Raw genomic sequence first — 19063 nt, 5'->3', positions numbered from 1 at the left:
ATGCAAAATATTCGTCAAAAATACTAATTTAATTCTGTAAAGACATATCAGTATCTGTTGAGTGGAGTTTGTGCATGAGAATGTGTCAACTGCTGTATGTTTGTGGTTGATGTTTGTTTATGAGGTGTCTGTAGTCTCTCTATGAATAGCGTGTTGTAGGTGGATTTTTTTTTCATTCCTGCCCAGGATACTCACAGTTTTTTTTTTTTTTTTATCAATTCATTCTTACTGAAGTTACCGCAAAGTATTTGTGCAAAATCATTCTTTCTGTTTCACAACACCCAAAGACAAAAAGTCCACAATTAAACATATTAAACTTGATTAACTTGAAACTAAATGTTTCCCATATGACCCACATTAATTAAATGATCACCAAAGTGAAAATTGAACCAGTTCTCCTCTCTTCATACAACATGCTCCTCAGAAAAGGTGAGCTTAGCCTTTTAATATTTCTGCTGATGAATGGCTTGGTCACTGCAGAGTGTTTTCTGTCCGACTTCTCTTAAACATGCTGAGACAGATCTTTACCCTGTTCAGTGCTGAACCTGCAAGCAATTCCAGCTGCAGTGCTGAACCGATTCCCCATTGAGACTCTCTGCATTATCCTGTCTTCTCGCACATTTGTCTTATGTGAACAACCTTTTTGGCGGATATGAATGAAGTAGTGTCATTGTAAACCTGCAAAATTTGAGAAATCACAGATTTTAAATGACCTGGACAACCTCCTGTTGCATAGTTTCAGTCACCTTAAAGCAGTCTGTCATATTGCAATCTCAGTAAAAATGGGAGGAATGAAGCCAGTTAAATAGGGTTTGTCATATAATTGAGAAATTAGCAACTGAATGCTGCCCCAGATAGTTGTTCAGTGTGAACTCAGCATAAGTATTCTCTCATTTTGATCAGAGCTTTTTTTCAAATATCTCATTTAAGTTTTTATGCTGTGCTTCAAAATGCATTTAATATATGAAATATAATTTAAAACTGCCATTATAATCCTTTTAGGACCACTTAAAATAGGATTAAGCAGTGACCTTGAAGTGTAGGAAATTATAGGTCCTTCTCTAATTTTAATCTCCACTGTGTGTATGTGCGTGCATATGACTTTGTTTCCAGATTCCCTCCTCTAGTTGCTTTTCTTGTTTTTTCATGAGTTAATTGATTAGCTCTCATCTGTTCTGATTCAATTAATTATCCTTCTGTGCATTTAAGAACTTCGTTTCGTTAGTTGTTTGTCTGGTCTTGTTTATGATCAGTGTGTAATGTGTTGCTCTGTTTCATGTGCTTTTCAGTTTCAGTTTTATTATTTCATTTTATTTTATTATACAAACAGCTAAATTACTGTGCACCTTATTAAGAAACAGAAACATGAAGTCAGTCTGCCCCAACAAACAGTCTGCAATATCATTTTGAAATGAAAATTCATTTATTAATCTTGTTCTATTGTTATGTTTAGGAGGAAAATTAATCTTACTTCATCAATATAAAGTGTCTATACTGCAGTTAGTATGCATGCTATAATAGGGCGCCATCTAGTGTACTAACAATTTACCTCTCCAAGATTAGCTTCACCTTCTGGCATAAGATGTGATTCTGTATAATTAAAACAGCTCAAAAATAATTTAAAGGATTTTCTTACTTCATCTTTTGCTTATACAAGACACTTGATTAAGGAACTCTGTTAACAAAAAGTCATTGTTTGGTGTTGTGGTTGAAGGGATGTAAAATAAAAAAGAATTGCTAGAGGTATGCAAATTGCTGCAATATTTAAAAATACATTTTTTTACATACATAACGTCAGACAACTAGATATACATTTTTAATGATAAAAAGAATATTTCCACTATTAAAACGGTTGAAGTCTTAATAGGAGCTAGAAGAATATTTGTATTTAACTCTATGGCAATATAAGGTGAAGTATACATCAGAGATGATTTGCCACAAGCTGCAACTATAGGAACTACACTAACTTTTGCCACGTTTCCACTGAAATTACCCGGAACATTTGCAACCGGTTCTTGACTCGTGAACGAGTCAGTCTATTGTTCGTTATCTGGCTCGGCTCGGTGTTCATCACAGCAGTTCAGTCAGTGTACTGTTTGAGTGCATGAATTACTCCGGGATATTGGTTTGTTTGAACTCAGAGGGAGTGTCAGCCACATTAAAAAAAAGTTAACATCTTAAGTCATTTGTGGATTAATGTGTATTAGAGATGCGAACCGTTTAAAACGATTCAGTTCGATTTGGTGAACTGAATGATTCGTTCGCGAACCGGAAATCCAGCTGCTTTGTTTTGAACTCTCTCTCACACAGACACGGAAGAGAAGACAATGCTGAATAAAGTTGTCGTTTTTTGCTATTTTTGGACCAAAATGTATTTTCGATGCTTCAAAAAATTCTAACTGACCCTCTGATGTCACATGGACTACTTTGATGATGTTTTTCTTACCTTTCTGGACATGGACAGTAGATCGTACACACAGCTTCAATGGAGGGACTGAGAGCTCTGACTAAAGCTAAAAATATCTTAAACTGTGTTCTGAAGATAAATGGAGGTCTTACATGTTTGGAACAGCATAAGGGTGAGTTATTAATGACATAATTTTCATTTTTGGGCGAATTAACCCTTAAATTTATGTTTACAATGAACATAAGAAAATAAATCCAGAAAAGGAATGTTTAAAAAAAAAAAACATTTTTGTCATCATTGTTGTATTTTAAAGAGATAAAATGGTTCGTATAAATCTTTATTGCATACAATATAATACAATACAGATTTTTGGGACAGTTTAGGTGAATTTTTGGGCTGAAAGTTGTTGACCCAATCTGTCATTACTGTTAAACACTTAAATGACATGGTCTAGTAAAGTCACACAATTTTTTTTTTTTTTTTAATCAAAAGTAAGATCAGTAATGGTCTTAAAAAAATAAAAACCTCTGTGATTTATAGCAAATACTATTTGAAATATTCTGTGCGAGCTACATTTGTGGTCATGAATGACTAGATTAGATTCACCTTAGAGGTTAAAATAATGTTCCTCACAGCAAATTCATGTTTATCTTCTTTAAATTACTTCTTCTGACAGTGGAACCTGAAATACACACAAGAAAAGGATCTTTGGCTGTGACCAATTGCCCATAAATAAATGTTGCATAACAGCATGGTTCTGAATCGGTTAAAGGAATGAAAACAAAACAAAACATAGTAACAAACAAAAGTTATTTCACAGAAAATCACTTATTTAAGTAATACTATGTCCGTCCTAATCTTATGTTTTTAAGCTGAATTTGCTTTGCCGGTTTGTAATCACAGAAACAAAGAGAACTCACAGTGTTTCACTCCAAACGCAACAGCCACGGTCAGCACCAGTATGACTGCACCAAAAATTGTTATCCTACGTACAATTAGATCCATTGCTGGAGTTTCTAAATGTGAATCTGTAGTGAATGGAAGGAGTCTGTCATTAATCTGATCAATAAGAAACAGTATAAATCATCAGCAAATCTAATACAGAGTAAATGTGAACGACGATAAAATAGAACATTATACTTCATACATGATGACTTAAAAAGAAATTACAATCACAACTGAATAACTAATTTCTTTTAGTTGAAAATGGATTTAAATCTGAGCAGGGTTAACATTACCTACATGAGGTTTGGCAAAAACTGTGAGAGTGAGTTTTACATGTACATTTCATGATACCATGGGGTCAAATTGTAAGCATCATCCAACATAAAAATATATAGCTTGAAATGATATCCAGTGAAAATATCATTAGAAATCTGAGACACTGGTCTGAAAAGAGCAGTAGAAATAACTTCTGAGCCATTCAATGACTAAATCATACTCACCATTGACAATAACATTGAAGCTCCTGATAATACTGCAGCTGCTGCTGTTGATCTGTAGTTTATAAAGTCCAGAATCTGTGCATCTGGTGTTTGTGATGATCAGTGATCCAGTCTGATTGTCCAGTTTCAGTCTGGCTCTGAATCCCTCATCACTACCCTGTACATCTGTACAGGTCTTATTTGGATATCCATTGATTCCAGCGATGAAAGTATCATTAAAACGACATATCTTCACATCATCTTGATTTTCTACACCAGTACATAAAGTCACTGTTTCCCTCTCCATCACTGGCACTGTCTTTATTTGATCTGTAGCAAAAACACCAGAAATACAAATGGACAGCAGACATAAGGATCCTTTTGAAGCTCAACAACAACAAACTGCTGACAAATGCATGTATTAATTTCCTGGATCTTGAGAAATTCCGCAGAAACAAAAGTAACTGCAAAATAAATGATGGCAGCTGCTTTTTTCTGAGCTCCTCTCTGTCACAACTTCTGTGCCGTTTCGGCTGTTTTGTGTTTAAGGACATGTTAAAGCATATTCCTTGTTCCTTGTGTTACGCTACAGGATTTCACTGTTGCAAATATTGTAGTTCAGCCTTGTTCTGGACTTCTAGACTATTTTGTTATCCTTGTTTAGGAGGATCTCCTCATGGCCACAGATTACAGATTACACAGCCTCATCCCAGATTACACACTGCGGATCTAGTGCTTCTACGTCTGGTGGTCCCAAGACAGGTGCATCTCAATAAATTAGAATGTAGTGGAAAAGTTAATTTATTTCAATAATTAAACTCAAATTGGTTCTTTTAATTGTGATGATTTTGGCTCACATTTAAACAAAAACCCACCAATTCACAACAAATCTCAACAAATTAGAATACTTCATAAGACCAATAATAATAATAAAAAAACATAAATTGAATTGTTGGCCTTCTGGAAAGTATGTTCATTTACTGTACATGTATTCAATACTTGGTAGGGGCTCCTTTTGCTTTAATTACTGCCTCAATCCATCGTGGCATGGAGGTGATCAGTTTGTGGCACTGCTGAGGTGGTATGGAAGCCCAGGTTTCTTTGACAGTGGCCTTCAGCTCATCTGCATTGTTTGGTCTCTTGTTTCTCTTTTTCCTCTTGACAATACAGTAGCTCATAGATTTTCTCTGGGCTTCAGGTCTGGTGAGTTTGCTGGCAAGTCAAGCACACCAACACGGTCATTTAACCAATTTTTGGTGCTTTTGGCAGGTGCCAAATCCTGCTGGAAAATGAAATCAGCATCTTCAAAAAGCTGGTCAGCAGAAGGAAGCATGAAGTGCTCCAAAATGTCTTGGTAAATGGGTGCAATGACTTTGGTTTTCAAAAAAAAAAAAAAAAAAAAAACAGTGGACCAACACCAGCAGATGACATTGCACCCAATCATCACAGACTGTGGAAACTTAACACTGGACTTCAAGCAACTTGGGCTATGAGCTTCTCCACCCTTCCTCCAGACTCTAGGACCTTTCCAAATGAGATACAAAACTTGCTCTCATCTGAAAAGAGGACTTTGGACCACTGGGCAACAGTCCAGTTCTTCTTCTCCTTAGCATTAGCCTCTGACGTTGTCTGTGGTTCAGCAAATTCCTTGACACGTCTGTGTGTGGTGGCTCTTGATGCCTTGACCCCAGCCTCAGTCCATTCCTTGTGAAGTTCACTCAAATCCTTGAATCAATTTTACTTGACAGTCCTCATAAGGCTGCGGTTCTCTTGGTTGGTTGTGCAAGATTTGACATGTCGTTTCTTCCACTCTTTTCCCTTCCACTCAACTTTCTGTTAACATGCTTGGATACAGCACTCTGTGAACAGCCAGCTTCTTTGGCAATGAATGTTTGTGGCTTACCCTCCATGTCAAAGGTGTCAATGATTGTCTTGTGGACAACTGTCAGATCAGCAGTCTTCCCCATTATTGTTTAGCTTAGTGAACCAAACTGAGAGACTATTTTGAAGGCTCATGAAACCTTTGCAGGTGTTTTGAGTTTATTAGCTGATTAGCATGTCACCATATTCTAATTAGTTAAGAGTGAGTTGGTGGGTTTTTGTTAAATGTCAGACAAAATCATCACAATTAAAAGAACCAAAGACTTAAACTACTTCATTCTGTGTGCATTGAATTTATTTAATACATGAGTTTCACAATTTTAGTTGAATTACTGAAATAAATGAACTTTTCCACAACATTCTAATTTATTGATATGCACCTGAATCTGGTGCCAGAGGTCATTCTACTGTCCACAGTTCTTCCGGTTGTGGCAGTGTCTGTTTACCTTTATTCTACACACCTTTTCTCTTCTCATAAAAATGGTTTGTTGACTTCCTGGATCCTTCCTCAGAAATCTGCAGGGGGCTCAGATTGGTTAGCTGGCTCCATGGCCGTACCCAGGGTTTGAAAATTAGAGAGGCCTGGGGCTGGGTTAAGAATTGTGCTATAATAACATACACATACAATTACACTAAACACTTTAAAAGAGACAGAAATGTAGACGACTGTGAAACATACTTTCTCAGTTTTGGAGGAATGACCGTTGTTAAATGATATCACACTGCACCATTATAGGTTAGAGGTTTATCATTTTATCAGTTGTTTATATTAATTCAACATTGATTATTACTGTTATAGTTTTTACTAACCATTGCTGTCTTATGAATATTGTTAGCATAACTTTGAAAATGTAACTACAATACCTAACATAGACTTCCTCAGTTTTGCATTTTTTTATTTTATTATTTAATAATTCTGTAACCTTCTTCTTCTACAGGTTTCTGTGTCCAGCTCTGCTGAGATCTTTGGCTCTGTTAGCACCATTGTAGTCTTCAGCCCTGCCAGTCCCACCATGGTCTGCAGCACCATCACCTCCACCTTTTCTGCTCCGTCTTAGTGGTCTATGTATTCACCTGCTCTGCCTTGGTGATCCCCTGCTCCTTCTGCTCCACCTTGGTGGTATCCTGCACCATTAGCTTCATATTGGTTGCCTTCTGCTCCAACTTGTTGGTTTACATATACATCTGTAGGATATCTGCTCTGGGGGTCTCCAGTATTGCCTTACCTTTGTGGTCTTCTGATACATCTACTCTGCCATTGCCCCTGCCCTACTGGCTTCACCCAAGTTCCCTGAACTACCAGTTTTATCCTGGTTACAGGCTCGACTCTGGCCCCCAGCTCTGTTGGCTACACTATGGTGTTCCACATTGCTTGCTCCACCTTGGTCCCCAGGCTTACTTCCTCCTCAGGGGCCTGGCCTTCCTTTCCTCCTTTATGTAGATACAAGGCTATTAACCTAATTTTACTAAGCCCACAATATGACACTGAAAAAGTCTTCAAGAGATACTTAGCTATAAAGGAGGATACACCTTTATGTTATCCAGTTCCACTGTTAAATTGGAACAACATTATACTTGCGACTGGTTTGAAAAAGCTCACAGAGGAAAATATATATATGCATTGGAATTTGTATTGGCTAAATGCAGTTAAAAGAGATCGGCATCAAATGAAAAATGGTCGAAGTAGATGGTGAACGTGATTTTACATGTACAGCATGTTCCTGGAATAAATTCCTATCAGCCAATCAGAATTGAGGGATACCTTTCAGGAAATAACTGTTTTAGGCTTACAATCAGGTTTAGGTGCTTCTACACCCTTGTTAATCAGCTATCATTTCCCACTGATTTTAGGAATAAATTATGGGTAGGTTTAAGTTTAGAGGTAGGGATTGGGTTAAGTCTATATTTTTGGACAATAATGTTGATCCAGGAACATGTCTTACTTGGCAAAAACGCGGCAACCAATGTAGACATTACTTTGAATAGAGTGGATTCACACCTCAGAGGGGTTAAAAAGATGTGTGGTGAATACATCTCTCTAAAGTGAACAACTTAGAGGCACAATCTCGAGAAGAGAGAATGTCCCCCATATTCATTTCAGATCTAATTACTAAGCTATTTCACTGTGATAACTTCCTAAACCAGACAAAGCCCCGTTTCAGAACATACCCACATATTTGCCTCATTATTCTTTTACACCTAACAGCTAGTTTCTGTAAAGAAGTCAAAATGTAACTTTGTTGTGTTCAACTCAACTCGATCCCAGAAAATCGGGATCATTTTTAATCAAATACAAACTCCTATGAATATTACCTGTTATCCAGTATACTTGCCTATTTGTGACAATCATAATTTTCTGCCAGGTAAGTCTGCTAAGGTATTTTCATTGTAGAGACACAAAGGACTGACCACAGTGAAGGGTTTATATGTAGATCGTAAATCCACTGCTTTTGACTACTTTCACTTGTATTGGCATAAGAATTGTCATCGTCAGATCACCTAAAATTAGCATTGGAGGATGACATTGGAATTAATCTCTCAAAAACATTTGGCAAGAGGAGTTGATATCTGTGGATTCATATTTGCTCTGTTAATATTAGAATACAATTTTTATTTAAAGTAATAGGTTATATTATACGAAAGTCTAGCTCAATAAAAATGTACCCTTCAGATTAGATTTTTTGATGAATTCTAAGAGCTCTCTGACCCTCCCATAGACAGCAAAGGTACTACCATGATCAAGGTCCAGAAATATAGTAAGGGCATAAAGTAAAGTAATCCAGATGAAATCAGGGGTTCAACCTTAATTTCAGGAAGCTTCGAGAATTACCGAGCCTCTGATGTCCTTGCTATGTTTCTGGATCTTGATCGTGATAATTACATTTCTGTCAATGGGAGGTCTCACGGGTTTGGAACGACATGAGGGAGAGTAATTAATGTCAGAATGTTCATTTTTGGGTGAACTAACCCTTTAAATTTCAAGGTGTTGTATTATTTTTATAGTATCTGGTGTGTGTTTAGGAAAGAAGGGTTAGTACTAATTGTTTGGCAACTTTTTTTCTTACCGGACGGGATAATAATCTACTGCATTCTATAGCATCTGCCATAATTACAATCAACACATTAAAGTTGTGATTTAAACAAATATGGTCTGCTTTTAAACATTTGTTAAATGACTCACCATGAACAGTAACATTGAAGATCTTTTCACTGCTGGGGTTGCCTAAAATCTTCAGTTTATAAAGTCCAGCATCAGAGGTTATCATACTTGTGATGGTCAGAGATCCAGTCTGATTGTCCAGCTCCAGTCTGTCTCTGAATCTCTCTTTACACTGAACGTCTTTACAGGTCTTAATGAGATCTCCAGTGATCTGAGCGATGCGAATGTCTTTATAATACCATCTAATTCGGTCTCGATGATTTGTCTTAACACCAGTGTGTAGAGTGACAATATCTTCTTCTCTCACAGACATTGTAATTTCTTCAACACCAAACACACCTGAAGAAGAAACAAACTGTTAATTATGGATTATTTCTAGGATATTGGTGCTGTTTCAGTATTCAACGATATTTCCACATATAGTAACAACTGTTTCAATACACACACACACACACACACACACACACACACACATTATAAATTAAATACATTAAATAAAGTGTTTTAAATACTCATTTGCCTGTAAATCATATATATCATATATATTTATTCATACATATTCAAAACACAATATGACGTGAACAAACAGTAAATTAATTGCTCTACAAAAACAAACTCACATTGTATGGAAGGTAATTACATATTGTGTGCAATGTATGACACAACAGCATCATCTCAAATGTTAATTTAGAAAAGTTTTTTTTATTTTTTTACAACATCACCTGACCTTATCATTTCAAAACATGTTTGCCATTTATTTCGGTTTCTGTCTCTGTAACGTATTAGCGTGTAACAACGTGTCTTCGTTTAAAACAATGAAAACTTCAATGCCTTATCAACATAATAGCAGATACAATAAACATTTTTGCCTCGAGTATTAACCGACTAGTAAAGTGAAAATGAAATGTTGTAGCCTTACCGTAGTATAGTAAACCACACGTTGTCAGTAAAATAAAGAGAAACTTCATTTGTGCCACCTTTTTTCATGAGATAAATGAAACCTCGATCACGCAGCAAACTCGTTAGTGATGCTCCATATCCGACTGGGCATAGTAAAAATCCCAATAGTCACGTGATCGCCAACAAATCAAAACTCACTTGTGCGATAAGCGTGTGAAGTATACTCAGGCTTGGGAGAAACCCAACTATTTCAGGGAAGTAGCTTGCCATGTAGACACATTTCCGTAGGCTACATTGTTTATCCATTATCCATTACATCATATTAAATTATATTATTTCATGCTATCATTTAGAGACACACTTTAATAGATAAATCCGTTTATTTAGGGAGTGTGTGGCTGATTCATCTGACGGAGCTTTTAGCATTATTATTATTATTATTATTATTATTACTATTATTATTATTATTATTATTATTATTATTATTATTATTATCAATGTTAACTAACCCCCAGATGGCAATGTTTTCACCAATCTCGGGGCTTCATCGTCTCCTGGGTCAGTCATAGGAAAGCTTTCGTGTTTTTTTTTTTTTTTTTTTTTTTTTTTTTTTAAAGATAAGTATTGTTTTATTTCTATTATTTATATATTTTATTGTGTAACATCATGTATGATATCGAAAGTGAAAGAATGTGTGACTGGGGCTTTTCTCAGAAATCTGTAGTTATACATAAACCACGTGATTTAAAAAGAAATCGCCTCTAGACATCTTGTGCATCCAGCATTGATTAGTATTAGTAATGTTATTTAATATTTAATTAAGACTAAAGAGCATAGACATCATGAAATGATGGGAAAATTATAGAGTTATATCACATTTAATAGTAATGAAAATACTATTAAAATAATAATAATAATACAAAAATTTGTTTATATTAAAAGCCTTTATATTAAATAATTTATATTAAAAAAATGTATATCCCTATATTTGTGCAGAACATGTCAACATTTTGTGGTCTTCCAGTGGTTTGCATAACTCACAGTTTAGCATTATGTGATTAACTTACAACCAAACAAAAGAAAACAACATGCCTTCATCTGTAAAATGAATGCCTTCATCGTATGGAACACTGAACATGGTGTTAAAATGAATATTTGTCACACACGCCTCATCTTTGGTCAGGCGATGAAAGTAATTGAAGGAGGCTTAATGCTTTTGTCTTGTCTTTTTCTGTTGTGTTTTGTCTTTCAAGACATGCATTACAGCCTCCACATGGTTATTTTTAGTTGCCAAATGCTGGAAACTTTTAAGGTAAAGGGTCCACTTTTCACATAAATCATTCAGACTAGATGTGTGTATGTATAGTAGAACAGGAAGAAGCCTTTCACCTCTACCACAGACATGTGCCCAGTTCCCAACATATACAAGCTATGCACTCAACAGGTCAAACTACTTGTTAAAGCAAACCAACCACACGTTTCAGTTTGACTCAGTTTGAACTGCTGAAACCTGAGATGCCTGGTGGTCTAATTTTTAAATGACGAATGTTTTCCAGTTTTGAAAACAGTTTAAATCTAGTGTATGTTATATAAGACAAAAGCATCAGAGGAGGGTCTTCATTCTGTGTTGGGGGAGGATCACACACCAGGTTAACAGTTTGAGTTGGGGGATAGTCTAATAGATCAGACTCTTTACTGAGCTATTAGAGGATGTTACACAACTATGTTTTGTTTTGTTTGTGTTGGTGGTGTCAGATTGGTAAGTTTAAGAGGCATTTGTATTGCTTAATACAGATATAATTCAGGTCTGTGATTTCTATTTGTATTCACAGGGTCTCCATAGTCGTGGAAAACTTGAAGTTATTGGATTAATATAGATTTATATATATATATATATATATATATATATATATATATATATATATATATATATATATATATATATAAATTTTTTTTTTTTTTTTTTTTTTTTAAACTGTGATTTCCACAGTTTGAAAAGTAATACGTGTTGGGGGGAAATTTAGTGGAAAATAATGAGAATGTAAATGGAGGCTATAAAGTTTTCCATTGAGGTGCTTTCAAATCGCCCCCAGCAGTGAATAATCAGTGCGTGTTTTCTCTTTTTTATGAACAACAAAAACTATGGAAATATATTGCTAAAAATATACATTACGTGATTTAAGATTCAGTGAAAAGGGTGCAAAAAGGTGTGCACATCCAAACAACCTCACTCTAAAAATGGCTGGGTTAAAAATAACCCAATTGGCAACCCAGCACTGGGTAAATATTGGACAGAACACATGCTGGGTTAAAGTAACCCAGCATGCTGGTTTACACATTTTAACCCAGCATGCTGGGTTATTGAGAAAACCCAAGATAGAGTCATTTTTACCATTTGTGGGTTTGCATTTTTATGATTCTGGGTTATTCTTGCTGGGTTATTCTCATAATTTCACTTTTGCTTAACAAAGCAATCATGGATTAATAAATAATGAAGAATACAGGTTATTTAGACTGTTAAAAAATATTTTTAATGCCATCTGACATTCAAAAATTTGTACCAATGACAAACAACATGGAATTTTCCCTTTTTTTGTTTCCAGCAAATGCAAAATAAATAAAAATCACAGAAATACAGTTGCAATAAATAAGAAAATTATTTCTGAATGACCTGTGTCTAGCTGTTTAACTATTACATTTTGAGATTTTTAGCTATTTAAATACACAGTGAAATGACATTGACAATTAACATTCTTTAAATTTAAATGTAAAATCATTTAAAGATGTCCTTAAATTTATATCAAGTATATAAAGACTACTACGTAGGTAGATGTGCACTACTTAGGGTAGTTCAACATATAGTTCACTCAAAAATGAAAATTCTGTCATGTTATGTTATGTCGTTACAAACCCGTAAGCCCTTCGTTCATCTTCAGAACACAAGTTAAGATATTTTCGTTGATATTCGAGAGCTTTCAGACCAGGGTGAATAATTAGTGACAATTTTCATTTTTGGGTGAACTATTGTCAAACACTTAAGCTCTGAAGCAAAGATCTACACCTGAGAGCAGTGTACTCCGTTATAGAGCCTGTCTATGGAAGGACAATTTTCAAAAGGAATTGCTAATCATATTTTCAATTGCGTTTTCCACATGTGACAAATTGTGACAATCCAAACACAATTGCAAATCTTGAACAAAAACACTGTTTCAAAAACACTGAACAAAAATTACGGTTTCAGTTTTCATGAATGCACAGTGACTGCCAAATTTCAAATGGAAAAACAAAGTCAGTTTGTAGCTGTATTTTCCATGTATTATGAGTAATAAGCCTGTCATATTGATCAAATACTGCATCATAGCAGCTTTACAGTATTAAATAGGAAAATAGTGTGTAATAATGCAAAGGGACAAAAGTAAACACTCAGTTTTCAGTTAAAGTCAATTCGTCATTGATTCAGTGATGTATCGTCCCTCTGTGCAATCAAGTGAATGATATCGCTTGATATTAATTGTCCCCAACTAAAGAAAAACAAGGAACCAAAACTCCATCGGTGACAGAATGGAGAAAAAACCTTGGGAGAAACCAGGCTCAGTTGGGGGTCAGTTCTCCTCTGACCAGACGAAACCAGTAGTTCAATTCCAGGCTGCAGCAAAGTCAGATTATGCAGAAGAATCATCTGTTTCCTGTGGTCTTGTCCTGGTGCTCCTCTGAGACAAGGTCTTTACAGGGGATCTGTATCTGGGCTCTAGTTGTCCTGGTCTCCGCTGTCTTTCAGGGATGTAGAGGTCCTTTCTAGATGATGATCTCCATCTGGTCTGGATACGTACTGGATACGGGTGGCTACGGTGACCTTGGAATAAGAGAGAAACAGACTAATGTTAGCATAGATGCAACATAAGAACAAGTACATGAGGTTTTATGAATCACCATGTCTGTTTTTTCACTGTGTCGCACATGTTACCTGCCAAAACTCAAATGGAATCTTTAGCATCTGAATTTCCAATGCCTCACATTGAAAACTGTCAATTTTTGTCAGAGGTGGGACCATACTATGGAGAGTGTTTGTATTGGGAGGTGACGTCACTCAAAGACAACTGTGCAAAATGCTTTGAACAATGGAGGTTAAGGCACTACTAAAGGCAGCTGCCGCTCCGAGAGATGTGTGATAAAAAACAGACAGTGAAACCCGGATCTTCCTATATTCTTGGCACCTCACACAATAAATAATTCTGTCATTTTTACCCCAAATGCAGCTACTATCCCCTGCTAACCGTTAGAGCCACATGGTACTATTGGTCAATATTCACCATTAACCAAATGCTTTTCACCTGAGGTATAAAATATAGGGTAAGATGCAGCTAGGTAAATAAGAGTAGAACTGCAATGTTGTTTGCTGACGTGCATCAGAGTGCAAACAGTGAGAGATTTGGGGTAAAAACTACAAAATATCTCCCAATACAAACACGCCCCATAGTATAGTCCCACCCTTGACACAAATTGACAGCTTTCTGTGTAAGGCATCTGAAATACAAATGCTTTTCAATTGAGTTTGGACTATTTCACAATGTATATGTCCACATGTGGAAAAATACAATTAAATATACAATTTGCAATTCCTTTTGAAAATAGTGCAGCATATCCTTACCTGTCCATTGATTATGATCAATGCCTGAGAGATCTGCTGACATTTTTAAATCGCCATGACAATTGGATGGGGTTTTGTGGACTCTGCTCAGTTAAGGAATTCCATGTTTGTTCCAACCTTTAAAATAAAGTTGAAAAAAAAGAAAAAATACAAATTGTTTTAATAACAGTGATTCAGTTCAATTAACTGTGTGAAGTTAACCATGAAATTGACCCATCATGATTATGAGTTAAATTCACCTATGAGTTGGTCTACAGAAGCAGAATTTGCTCTAGTGATTGGCTGAAAGGTGTGCTTTCAAACAGTCTAATCAATGGGATGTTCCAGTCATTTTAAATCACAGTTTTATGTTAATATGCTGGCTATATCAAACACACACAGTCACTGGCACAGATAAGGGAGATCACACTGCATGCGCACACAGACATTTCTATGACAAGTCACGTAGGTAAAACAGTCCATATATAAAAACTTATAGATGTACCAAAGTGATGAGGACAAGTCAAAAACACGATCTGGAAAATTAATATATGATGTTTACGCTCATAAATTAGGTACATTCTGGTGCAGCTTTAACTATAGCACGAAATAAAAATATATGTGCGTTTAAGTTACGTGAGGGTTAACGTTAGTTGATTATCACAGACAAACAATTATGTAAAATGTATAATAAACACGAACTTACCGTTAGACGCCTCAATAAGACTGCACTCGACGAGTTTTTCTCTCACAAATGTATCCATGCGCTTTTCTGACAGGAAAAAAAACACATTTTGAATTATAATTTGTATGTAAAAAGACTTTATAAACCACAAAAGCATCAAATCACTTCACTAACGCGGCCAGCGTCACTCGCTGTGCGTGCGCGCACTTTGAAATGCCCTGAGACGTCGATTCTTTTCCGGGAATCACTTTGTTCGAGAATCACTGAACCGGTTTACTTGAATTGGGTCGTCGGTTCTTTTAGACCTGCGGTCCGACTATATTGTACGTAATTTGTATGATTTAAATGTCGATATGGACAACTGCAGGCGTTTACATTAGAGCAGAAAGTCGTATTCACTTTTTGAACTCATTTGACTCACTTAAATATCAAATTAGCTTTTCAGTGTCAGAAACTACTTTTTCCTCTATTTTCACAGGTATTCGCATATTTCAGCCATCAGTCACTGTCTGAAACTTAATAAAACTTTATTAATCTGTCGTCTCAGATACCTTAACACGATTATGCGAGTCGCGTAACGTAGGTTGGCCGTTTGAGGTAAACAGTTCATCATTTAACGTAAATAATGTTGGCCTGTAGACGTTTAACAGTATTGTTGCTGCAAAAAAAAAGTTATAATTCTGCCAATTTAAAATAATTATTATTGAAAACATTAAATAAACTTACCTTAAAACAGTTGAAAGCCGTGGCTTTGCCCCGTTGTTCTTCCAAAGTGACAGTTGGGGAGCGATTTGAACATCTTCAAGGCGCGTTAAATAACCCAGCGCTGGCCTGAAACAACCCAGCGACGCAACCCAGCAGGTTTAACCCAACACCTGGTAAATTGAAACTACCCAAAAGTGTTTAAAAAGAAATTAAATAACCCAACAAAATGACCCAACAGACTCAACCCAGCATTTTGGGTTAAAAAATAACCCAGCCGTTTTTAGAGTGCTCAAACATGTCCGAGTTCAACCTTCTGAGTTCAACCCCCCCATGTTTATTAAGTGGGTTCAGTGAGCATGTTTTATCTAATGTTCATGTTCTTCAGGTGTTTTCGGTGAGTCAGTGTCAGTGATGGAGGGAGATTCAATTATTCTACACACAAATGTTACTGAAATACATGATGACGACATTCTGTGGAAATTTGGAGCTGAAACTACTCTTATAGCTGAAATCAGTAGAGATGCGGGAATCTTCAACACATTTGATGGTCCTGACGGGAGATTCAGAGACAGACTGAAGCTGGACAGACAGACTGGATCTCTGACCATCACAAACATCACAACTCAACACGCTGGAGAATATCATCTAGAGATAATTGCAGCGGAACATTCATCAAAAATATTCAATGTTTCTGTCTATTGTGGGTAGAGATCATCCTTTATATATCAATTATTTACATATTAAAGTGTTTAATAGTTGTATATATTTTCAGATCACAGAAACCACTTCTGGATTATTATAAGACTAACACCCACTCAAGTCAAAAAATGTGTTTGTTTCTTGTATTTAACCATATGTCTCTTTATTCTCTCATGTGTTCAGCTCGTCTTCCTGTTCCTATCATCAGCAGTAACTCTTCACAATGTTCTTCATCATCATCTTCATCTTCATCAGAGCAGAATTGTTCACTGGTGTGTTCAGTGGTGAATGTGGGTCATGTGACTCTCTCCTGGTACAAAGGAAACAGTTTATTGTCCAGCATCAGTGTGTCTGATCTCAGCATCAGTCTCTCTCTACCTCTGGAGGTGGAATATCAGGAGAAAAACAGCTACAGCTGTGTGATCAACAATCCCATCAGGAACCAGACCACACATCTGGACATCAGCAAACTCTGTCAACCATGTTCAGGTACAGAAGCGCTGATATATGTTTTAGTGACTGATCTGATCTCTGTCTTCTGTTGCAATCGCTTACTGTACATTCATGACGGTCTCTCTTTTACTCTCCAGCATTTCCTCCAGCCTCAATATCTCCGATAATGTTGATTTCTGCTGCTTCTGGATCTCTGTTGTTTGTAGCAGTTAGGATCTTCTGGATCTGCAGGAAACAAAGAAAAACAGATGAACAAGGCAAGTGTTAGCTTATTAATAACGCTCATATTTTTTGGAATGGATGCCTTTTAATATGGGAAAGAACTAAAATGTAATAATTGGCTTAGTTTGGGGTCTTCAGATCTAGGCCTGGAGGGATGGTGTCCTTCAGACTTTAGCTCCAACTTGCCTAAACAAAATTGCCTGGAAGTTTCTATTATTTCTAATAAGACCTTGATTACCTGCGGTTGAGTTGTATTTAATTGGGGGTTGCACTGTAGCCCTCCTGGAGGAGGTTTATGCAATTTATGTAGATTACACTTGTACCAGAAAACTGCAATTATACTTTAGCTGACTGCACTAGTAATGCAAAGATAAAGACTGAGGTTTTTATTTTTTTGTAGTTTAATACGTATGGTAATTTTGTTGAAACAGATGAGACTGGTGATGAAGAGATCATTTATGCTGAACCTACTTTCCACAAACAAGATGCACCAAAATTGGTAAGATTATTTATTTATTCCTGTGTTTCTCTGTAGTTAAATTCTGACAAAGAGACATGACATACAGTACAGACCAAAAGTTTGGACACACCTTCTCATTGAAAGAGTTTTCTTTAATTTCATGACTATGAAAATTGTAGAGTCACACTGAAGGCATCGAGGGCTATTTGACCAAGAAGGAGAGTCATGGGGTGCTGCGCCACATGACCTGGCCTCCACAGTCACCGGACCTGAACCCAATCGAGATGGTTTAGGGGTGAGCTGGACCGCAGACAGAAGGCAAAAGGGCCAACAAGTACTAAGCATCTCTCGGGGAACTCCTTCAAGACTGTTGGAAGACCATTTCAGGTGACTACCTCTTGAAGCTCGTCAAGAGAATGCCAAGAGTGTGCAAAGCAGTAATCAAAGCAAAAGGTGGCTACTTTGAAGAACCTACAATATTACATATTTTCAGTTGTTTCACACTTTTTTGTTATGTATATAATTCCATATATAATTTTACATGTGTTAATTCATAGTTTTGATGCCTTCAGTGTGAATCTACAATTTTCATAGTCATGAAAATAAAGAAAACTCTTTGAATGAGAAGGTGTGTCCAAACTTTTGGTCTGCACTGTACACCCAAGTATGGTGACCCATACTAAGAATTAATACTCAAAGTGCACACACACCGTGAACACACACCCAAAGCAGTGGGCAGCCATTTATGCTTCGGCGCCCAGGGAGCAGTTGGGGGCAGGCGCGGATTTATGGGTGGCCCACCCAATCAGATTATCTGTGTATGTAATCTGTGTGTGACCTGAACACCAGTAAAAACTGCATTGTGAATATATAACACATAGCACACCTGTTTTCTTCTGTCATGATTCTCTTGTGAATTTTTTTCTGCACGGGCCGGCCACACGCTCTCTCATAACGCCACTGTTACACTGCGAAACAACCATACTCCGTGTGTGCAGTGCATGACTGATCCACAACTGCAGGCTACCACAAATACATATTCACTATTTGTATTTCAAATCCAGAAGTTATCAGAAACTTTTATTAAAAAAAGTAAAAAAAGAAAAAAGGTTTGTCAGCATTGCGATTCTCTTTGTACATGTACACTCTTTAATAGACGTTTTAACACAATTTAAGTTGCTCAACAAGTGGTAAAATATTTAACCATGTAGTATACTTATATTAAAATCGCAAACATTTCAAATTAAAACTTACAATTGACAAAAACAGCCGACTATCATGCCTTTTCTTTTGCATTTAAGTTTTAATACAATAAATATTGCATGTCACAAAGAAGTTGTTTTTTCACCTCCACCATGAATGAGACGAGAGTTGTTCATTATGTCGCCTTGTTGAAATAAATTTTATTTTTCCTTGCTTTCCCCCGTTCCTAAAGTAAAA

The 19063-nt window shown here is 36.3% G+C and overlaps 1 protein-coding gene across 2 annotated transcripts; it reads right to left on the bottom strand.

The window, feature by feature from the left end:
• Positions 1-509: 509 nt before the first annotated feature.
• Positions 510-17137, bottom strand: LOC113039556 (uncharacterized). 2 transcript variants are annotated; one of them, XM_026197463.1, is made up of 6 exons: positions 9792-10122; positions 8894-9211; positions 3853-4161; positions 3328-3435; positions 3014-3089; positions 510-678 (listed from the first exon to the last, which is right to left on the bottom strand). In XM_026197463.1, the coding sequence occupies exons 1-5, from the start codon at positions 9838-9840 to the stop codon at positions 3037-3039; spliced, it is 837 nt and encodes a 278-aa protein (XP_026053248.1). In that variant the 5' UTR covers positions 9841-10122; the 3' UTR covers positions 510-678; positions 3014-3036. The 2 variants fall into 2 exon arrangements, with proteins under 2 accessions (XP_026053248.1, XP_026053249.1); XM_026197464.1 differs by lacking the exons at positions 510-678; positions 9792-10122 and adding an exon at positions 17044-17137 and having other exon boundaries at positions 2875-3089.
• Between the last annotated feature and the right edge of the window lie 1926 nt (positions 17138-19063).

Source organism: Carassius auratus, chromosome 22 (assembly GCF_003368295.1).
Source record: "Carassius auratus strain Wakin chromosome 22, ASM336829v1, whole genome shotgun sequence".
NCBI classification, from domain to species: Eukaryota; Metazoa; Chordata; class Actinopteri; order Cypriniformes; family Cyprinidae; genus Carassius; species Carassius auratus.
The sequence above is the reverse complement of the archived record's forward strand: the minus strand, read 5'-3'. Positions and strand labels throughout refer to the sequence as shown.